Below are 8,668 nucleotides of genomic sequence, written 5' to 3' on the forward strand. Positions count from 1 at the left end.
TGCATTGTATATTTGGTTTGATATCTTCTACATGTTTGGAAGAAGTTCAATTAAGAGTAACAATATAAATTCGAGTATTCATAATAAAATGGACAAATCTAATCTTTTCGGATATGAATACTAAAATATTTTTAATATTCGAATATTGACAAATTATTATTTATATTTTTTATGATCGCGCGAAGCGCAGATAAATTTACTAGTTAACTATAATTTGGGGATCTGCTGCATTAAAAGCAAAAGAGCGCCAAGCTTCTAATTTTTCCTACTATATTTTCGTTTTCCCTCATTTTTTTCTCCGCCAATACCTTTTAGGCCCAAAATCTTTAGACCAAGACCTTTTTTTCTCACTCTCTCTCTATAGTCTCCAAGCGACTGCCTCTCTCTCTCACCAAATTGGACTGTGAATCGACCTCTGCAGACAAATGCCTTCTCAAGGAGATACGACAATGTCTTTTTACTAATGCCACTGTTTGTGTTTTTCAACAGAGTTTGTTACCGGTGTTCTTCAGTCCTAGTGTGGATTTTTGGCTAGAAATTTCACGGTGTTCTTCTTCAGTTTATTTGCAATTTGTCTTTCATCTTCTCCAATTCCGATTTTGTGTAACCAGGTATTTTTGTATTTTGTAAATTACATATGGGTTTTCACTTTATTTTTGTGTTATTTTGGGTATTCTCTGTTGGATTTCAGGTTTCTCTATTTATTTGGAGTTTTTTGGTTGATTTGGGGTTTTTATGTTGATTATATGCAATTTATTAGCTTGATTTCTCAATAAACTTAGAATTTTCTAGCATGCAATCTGCTTTATTGCCTCAATAGTACTTTAAGAACACATTACCATAAGCCAATGTCCCCTTTTATGCACTGTATAGAACTCGTTTTGGTTGCTCTAAGGTGAAAATGGATTGGATTTAAGCATATATCTAGATTCGAACTTGTAGCTTACTCGTTTTGCTGCTCCAAGGTAGAAGGCTAAAGTAGCTAACCCAGTTCTCTCTATACTGAAATGTGAAAGAGCCAAGACATTGAAATTATACCAACAAAGCCACCTCACTTTAAGTTAACTGATTACAATCATTAAGAGGTTCATCTATAATTGATAACTACTTTCCATCTCTTTGTTTTACATATCATTATTTTGATAAGTAAAGTATCTACGTAACATCTATGTTTGTAGTTTCTTTTCTATTGTGCAATCTTAGATAACATAGTTTGTTGTTATAACTTGTATGAATATCTTTAATATATGCAAGTAAGTGAGTCTTGATATATCATTAGGCATTTCTGTTATTGTAAGTTGGTTTGACATGAATCTATATCATATTAAGACTTTTGTTTGTATCACTTAATCTGAATGGAAGTTTCGATTAGTTTATCTCAACATTTATTAAATTTGCTTATATTTTGTTAATTACAAATATGCCGAAGACCAAGCGTTGGCAAAACTTGCAAAAGTCAATTCAGGGGAATGCACAACCAGCTCCGTCAGTTCATGCAACAACAAAGCCGCCTTCGTCTGTTCCTTCATAGTTCGGTTCGTCAGTTCAGGCCACATCACAATGGGCTCCGGTGGTTCAAGTCGCATCACAGCCGACTTCGTCCTTTCAGCCCGCATCACAGCCGACTTCGTCCTTTCAGACCGCATCACAATCTACTTCATCCTTTCAGGCCGTATCACAGCCGACTTCATCAGTTCAGGTCGCATCACACCCTGCACCATCCAGAAAGTGTATTCAACGTGAGTCGATGCAACATTGGACTGTAGATGCTATAGGTACACTTTCTCCTCCTCCTCCTCCTCCTCCTCCTCCACCACTGCTAAAAGTTCCCAAATTGCTGCTGGTTTATTTTTTAATCTTCTGCTAAAAGTCCCCAAAATGCTGCTGGTTTTTTTTTATTTTTTAATCTAACAAATATAAGATAAGATAAAAAAATCTATTCCTGTTTCCAATTATGCTATCAATCAGCTTTTTGTTGAATGCTCAAAACAAGAAATTTGAAGCTAAATAGATAGATATGCATAGTAAACAGAAAGGTAATATTTTTATTTTTCTAAATGGTCCATAACATGAGACAATGAATATAATATAAGACAAGAAAAGTAGTAGTTACTGAAGAAGTTGGTATAGTCTTGGAAATTTCTGTGGTCCGACTTATCTATGCCTTTGCTTACAGTGTGATTTACTTGAAGCTAGAAGGCGTGTACACATACTCTCTTACTACCAAATCAGAGTAAACATGTCCTATTTTTCTTCCCTCTTAAGATATTATTACATCGTACCACTAATGAAAATTGGAAACATGCAATATAAGTAATTTTTGCAGTGTCAATTACCTGCTCATGGACTAGTGTTGTAAAAAGAGGTTAGGTTTGATTTATTATCACCCTCTTGCCGTTGATATATATATGAAACAGTTGCAAGAATGGAGCACGTGAAATGTGTGAGTACAAAACTACTCCTCAAGTATCTTCACCCAGTGTAGTACTGTATGATCCTGGCAACACACAATTACACCATGTGCTATTGGATTTTGAGCTTGAAAAGAAAAAGGGCAAAAAGATGCTTGATCATGTCAGTTCCTTTTATTTATATATTGCTGAGACTGGACGAAGGCCTGGACGCATACAACTTTATCTTGATACTCATAAGAAACAAGATGGAACATATGTGAATGAGGCGGCAAAGGAGATATGTGTAAGTTTCTTCTTTATTTTTGTGATTGTTGAAGGTTATTTCTCCTTTATGGGTATGAAATCTAATATATGTATATAGCAACATCAGCATCGCAAGGAACAGAAAGTTCTTCAGCTTTCTTGAAAAGTCCTCTTCTTCTCTTTGAGAAAGTTACTTGTCTTGCTGTTGCTTTATCAATTTTCTTAAGAAGTCTATTTATGTAGGGTTTTACTTAAGAACTCAAGTATGGCCTGAAAGTTGCTAAGTTGAACAAATATGTTTTAACCAGATTTCTGATATTGGTAGTTGGGATCTGCTCATTTGCTATTAAGGACCACTACATGTAATATTCAAAGCGAGAGAGAACATATTGCTTAATACGAGGCAAAACGTATAATGCCTGTGAGCTTAAGTGTTCACATTCTTGCTGCTGTGAGCTTTCTACTGCATGAGTTCCCATTTTCTGTATAATGCCTGATCTTAGCTCCCCAGTCCAATTTATAAGTGAATTTGGGTTACTTTGTTAAGTAGTAGCACCAGTTGTCTCTATCATGAAAATGAAATGTGCATGCGTGGAGGTTAGATAAAAGGTAGATAACGCTTATTAACTGGTAAGAATTTGTTGAATCATTCCATTGATCCATTCTGCAACTCAATGTTCCTTTAACTGGCCTTCATTTTTTCAAGAGTTATACTGGAATCTGACACTTGATTTCTGAACATCTAGTAGTAGGTGAGCTTATTTAAGTTATTCATTTGAAAGGTTATTTTCTATGTTGCATCAGCATTTTTCCAGTTCCTTTTAACAAGTCCCAATCGGCGAGAGAAAATGAGTAGAAATGTTGCTCGTTAACTAGTACTGTATGGACTGGGAAGTACCATATTCATGGTTTATAGAAATTCATGTGTCCGTATTTGAAACTTTCACCAGATTTGGCTCTATCTTAGTTATAAGGGCAAAAAGCCAGCAACTGTCCGGAGTTAGATCTAATGTTATTCGATGTAAATATTCATGACAGCTTCTTGATTTACCTGTACTGCTACCTGCACTGGTTGTTCGATCAAATGCTCCAACCCTATTCGATTTATGTTATTGCACCTTCATATGCCAGCAAATTGTTCTGCAAGAACTTGATATGATATTTAGGAACTTGAAACAGAGATCTCTTTTTTGCTTGTCTTGGTGTGCATTTAGTTACTTATTAATGTTGTGACAAACAATATGTAGGAAAAAATTGAGCTTGCTTTGAGCCAAAGCATGGTGGATGAGTCTGAAGTTTTGCCGAATGATGCTGTTGGTAAAGTGCTAGGAAAAGAGCACTCTGGAAGGGTAAGGTGCTTAGGATTAGGAGCTGTCCCCAGCAAAGTTTTTAAACATACAAGACCTCGTTTTTGTGGTATGAATGCTTCAAGTAGTGATGCTTCATGTTTGAACCATTGCCAAGAGAACTACAATAAATTGTTGAATGCTCACAACCAAAGCCAAGAGAACTACAATAAATTGTTGAATGCTCACACCCAAAGCCAAGAGAACTACAAAGAAATAGTGAATTCTAACAAACAAATGATGAATGCTTTCAAGGCATATATGATAATGAAAGAAAGGACAATACCAGAGCAATTTGCGGGGTTCTTTACTTCTCCTCCTACAACGGTAAATAAACTTGTAATTTTTTTTCATCTGATATTATCTGCATCAGGAGATACTCATATAAAAAAACTAAAGATCTTCTTTCTCCGCTCTTCTTTAGTGGATCGATTGTACTTTATTCCTGTTGACACTTTCTTGTTTCTGGGATTATAGTTATATTTGTACTGCTCAAGAAATAACTCAAGTTATAATTAGCATTCAAAAGATCTTATTGTTTTATTTTGTTTGCAGCCTAGAGATGCAGCTAGTGGATCCCTATCACCCATGGGCGCAAGAAGATCATCTGATGGCAGTAATCCAAGTGACAACAATTGAAGTTCTTTATAATTGAATTAGATAATTAATTAGGACAATGTATTTATGTGATTGGAGCGAATGTTAGAATAGTTAGGGTGAATGTTTTATGTTAAAATTTAGTTTGACGCTACTGCATGCAGCTAGAAACATTGCTAAATCTGCTTTGAGTATTTTTGTAGCCCCATCATTTATATATGAAAGTAATACTTTTGTGATGCTAAATATGTTGATATTTCTAATAAGTGTTGTCTTTTTTTGGTTAGATTATGGTGTGGACAGGTTTATTAGTAGACAATATTCAAAGTTCAATATTTGTAAAAAATACAGTAAAAGAAATTAATATGTTCAATGAATTGTGTGGGTTTTGACTGCCGGAACTTGTAAAAAAATATAATTTATTTTATAATTTAATAATCAATTTACGGGGGTTGAACTGCTGCAAAATAATTCCTACTAATTAATTACGGCAGTCGTGGCAGCGGTTGCGGCAGAACTCCAGTAAATTGATTGCGGCTAGCCTTTTTGCAGCAGTTTTGTGAATCGCTGCAACAACAAATTGCGGGAGTTACCGACCGTTGCAATTTGTAAAAATAAATGCTGCAATTTTACTGTTTTTTTGTAGTGTTTTCATACCCAGGGTTCGAACCCGAGACCTCTGGTTAAAGGGAAGAGCAGTCTCATTCACTGCACCACATCATTTGGTGGTAATTTTACTACAAGTTACTATTTACTTTGATAATAATTACAATTTTTTATCACGAAAGATTGTGATAGGTGATAACTATTTTTCTTGCTTCTTTCTCCTTAATTATAGGTCCCGAGTTTGAGTCGGGATAATAATATTGTCTTTGATAGGGAGGATTTTATCAACGAAATAAGATTTTGTGACCCGGATCAAGATTAGTCAAGCCCCCAAGGGAACATAAAATATCAGTCACAAGACTATTTTTTTTAATTATACTAAACCCACTGAGTTTGTGTGCCTCCGCTGCTTATACAATGGGTGATGCATCTAACTTTAATTAAGTTTTTAGAATATAAAATATTTGTATTTCTTTTAATTCAATTCTTATAATTTTATATTCGTATATGATTTAAAAAAAACTAAAAGAAGAACTATTTTCATTTCATAGTGAACAAATTCTACCTTTTAAAAAGAAATCATCACTAACTTCATACATTTATGCTTTTTAATAAAATGTATTGGTTATAGAATATCAGAATTACTATATGGAGCCCTTCATGTTCGCCACATCTGTTTAGAAAAGTTCAATAAAATTAGCACTTAAAGACTTTTGCTGTAGGGGGGATTTGCTTTTTAGTTTTTGCTTTGCGTCGTCCTTTTTAAACTATTCTGCAAACGAAATGGATTAAAGAGGCTTTTTTGTAAGTGGAAGTATTCGAATAGATAATGTTTTAGCCACTTTCTTTAAGTTGGCTGACGACATAAATATCAAAATGCTTAATAAATCTGTTCCGGACTGAATGTTCTGTTTATAGTCTCAAGAACCAAACTTAATTATCTTGATCGATATATGACTTTTAATTTTTTCAAAGTCATGAAATTATTGTATGCTAAAATTATTTTAAATATGTACATCAAGTTGTGAAAAAATATTTATACATATTTTAATAATATATGATGGATCATAAAGTAGAAATTACGTAAGTGTGTAATAAGTGCAAGTTCCTAAAATTGATTAACATTGATCCTACTTCTCGACGATCCAATGTTTGCACTTTTCTTCTTTCTTCCTCTAAACTATGACTCAACAGCTTCAAGAAACCTGAGATGAGTAAACAAAATTTGTTGAGTAACAACTTATAAGACAAATTATGATTATTAGTAGTTTGTTAAAGATTCTTTAGTTGGGTTAACATTGCTAGTCTCCGTTCCATCAATAGTAGCTCCTCGTACAAACATAATGCTCGTTTCAAACTCAAAATATTGCATATTAAAAGGAAACCAAATAATTTCCTTTCTAAATACATGATTGTTTACCCTAAAAATCGAGTAACAATTAAACTTGTAATGTGGTTTTAAGGATACGTGATTTCACTTAATACCAATTGACTAATTTTGGGATAAGCGATGAAATTGACAAGAATATAAAACAAACCGATGTTTGGACAGTATCCTCGAGCTGGTGAACTCTCGAGGGTAATAAGTAAGAACAATTAAAGAACAATAGTTGAAGAATAATGGTAAAAGAGCAGTAAGCTGATGAGCAGAAGAAAAGAAATACTATATTGCCTTGATCTGTATGAATGTATATCCTTTACAAATGATGAGGACCCTTCTTTATATACTAGAGGAATCCTAATTATGATACAATACTAATTACTAAAGTAAATCTCATGATTGATACAAATAACCGCCCTTGATTTGGTTTGTTCTGAGATTTCCGCGGTGATCTTCGACCGGTTACGGATATCTTGCCTTTCCGTTATTGCACTTCACTCGGAGTCGGTCATACTCAGTCTCGATTACTGCTGGCCTCGGTCTTGACTGACACTTCGATTCTTGGACTCGACACCTCGTCTTCGTGCTGTAGCCCGATCCATCACGAGTCTAACCTTCGATGTGATCCCCTTGTCTCGATTAAATAGCAAAATCGAGCAAGCCCGATTTTAACTATATACAGATAGTCCCCTTGTTTCTTGGAATGTAACAAGGAGAAACGAAACGAGTTTTCGATTACCGTGACATCATTCTTCTGACGTAGGCGATGGAAGTGACTGAAGCGTCGTGTCGGCACAGTTCCCAAAACCATTATTGAGTGTCAGTTGGTGGTCGGCCATTATCAGCCTTGGACCGTCGCCGTGAAACCCATAAATAGATCTCTTTTCCATTTTTCGACTTTTACCTTCAATCTCTTCTGCTCTAATCTCCAATATTTTTTTTGCATTTCCCAAGTTCTTCTTCTACAAATTGTCTAATCTCTTCTTAATACGCCAAATCTCCCATTACCGATTATTACCCATTCTAGAAAAATGGCTAAGACTTCCAAAACTATCCCTCATAAAGAAACGTCTCTTCATCAAAACCCGCCGGCGCCACTGCCGCGGCGGAATATCCTCTTACTGACTTTGTTCCGATGAAGTGCGCGACTACCTCCGATTTTAAGGTGGAAAACACACCCTCGACACCGGGGCGGTGTGAGCCCATATCGAGATAGATGTGTACAATTACTGAGCGCCTCCTCGAAAAGGTAAAAGAGGAGTGCAATTGGGTCGGCAAAGATGTTGTAGTACCTAGCCCTGAAGAATCCATCACTACTTACAAGGAGGGGTATTTGACCGTCTACACCTACCCCTTCACAATAAGTCCCTTGGACCCAATCATCATTGCCTTCTGCAAGAGGTACGATGTCACTCTAGGTTAGATCCATCCATCATTTTGGAGGATCGTTCTCTTTCTCCGATTCTTCGTAAGTAAGATCGAGGGACATCCTTTTACCCTCGATCATCTCATGCGCCTCTATGTCCCTTGGCTCTATCGAGGAGGCATGATCAAGCTTTATTCTAGAGCTACCTAACCCCCATCTCAAGTTTAGACGAGACTCGATACCAAGGTTGGATGGGCAGGTTTGTGCAAATAAGGACCTCGGACCTGATCCCTGCTGGAGATATGCCATTTCCCGAGAAGTGGAACATGGAACGTAAGTATTTGCTTGGCCTTCTGAGTACCTATTATTGTCGTTCCTACTTTCTTCTCTTCCCCTCATCTAATTTTTTTTTATGTTACAGCCAAGGCTGTTGTGCTGGAAGTGATCCCCGACCTGAGGCGATGGGTCAAGGGTTGGTGTCTCAAAAAGTCTACTCTGAGTGCGCCTGGGTGGAGTTGTCGAGAGGCCAATGGGAGGCTCGAAACCATGGTGATTTTTTCTTTGCAAAGTTTCCATTCATGCTTTATTTCTATATTTATTAATTTTTCTCATTTTGCATGTCTTGGGAAGGATGTGTTGATGAGGCCCCCTTCTACTGAAAAAATGGCGCTACTTTCTACGTCTGCCCCGAAGCAGGGCAAGGAGAAGAAAAGAA

General features: G+C 36.1%; 1 protein-coding gene across 2 annotated transcripts; it reads left to right on the forward strand.

Moving 5' to 3' along the window:
• The first annotated feature begins 295 nt into the window (after positions 1–295).
• On the forward strand, positions 296–4,846 carry LOC104219281 (uncharacterized). Of its 2 annotated transcripts, XM_009769941.2 has the most exons (5): positions 296–611; positions 1,430–1,775; positions 2,418–2,697; positions 3,905–4,330; positions 4,559–4,846. In XM_009769941.2, the coding sequence occupies exons 3-5, from the start codon at positions 2,440–2,442 to the stop codon at positions 4,640–4,642; spliced, it is 768 nt and encodes a 255-aa protein (XP_009768243.2). In that variant the 5' UTR covers positions 296–611; positions 1,430–1,775; positions 2,418–2,439; the 3' UTR covers positions 4,643–4,846. The 2 variants fall into 2 exon arrangements, with proteins under 2 accessions (XP_009768243.2, XP_009768241.2); XM_009769939.2 differs by having other exon boundaries at positions 1,430–2,697.
• The last annotated feature ends 3,822 nt before the right edge of the window (positions 4,847–8,668 follow it).

Source organism: Nicotiana sylvestris, chromosome 10 (assembly GCF_000393655.2).
Source record: "Nicotiana sylvestris chromosome 10, ASM39365v2, whole genome shotgun sequence".
Lineage (NCBI taxonomy): Eukaryota > Viridiplantae > Streptophyta > Magnoliopsida > Solanales > Solanaceae > Nicotiana > Nicotiana sylvestris.

Coding starts and splice junctions, on each gene's coding strand:
- LOC104219281 (XM_009769939.2), top strand. CDS start 2,440: ATGTGTGAGTACAAAACTACTCCTCAAGTATCTTCACCCAGTGTAGTA. Junction 2,698..3,904: donor AGGCGGCAAAGGAGATATGT/GTAAGTTTCTTC, acceptor AACAATATGTAG/GAAAAAATTGAGCTTGCTTT. Junction 4,331..4,558: donor TTACTTCTCCTCCTACAACG/GTAAATAAACTT, acceptor TTTTGTTTGCAG/CCTAGAGATGCAGCTAGTGG.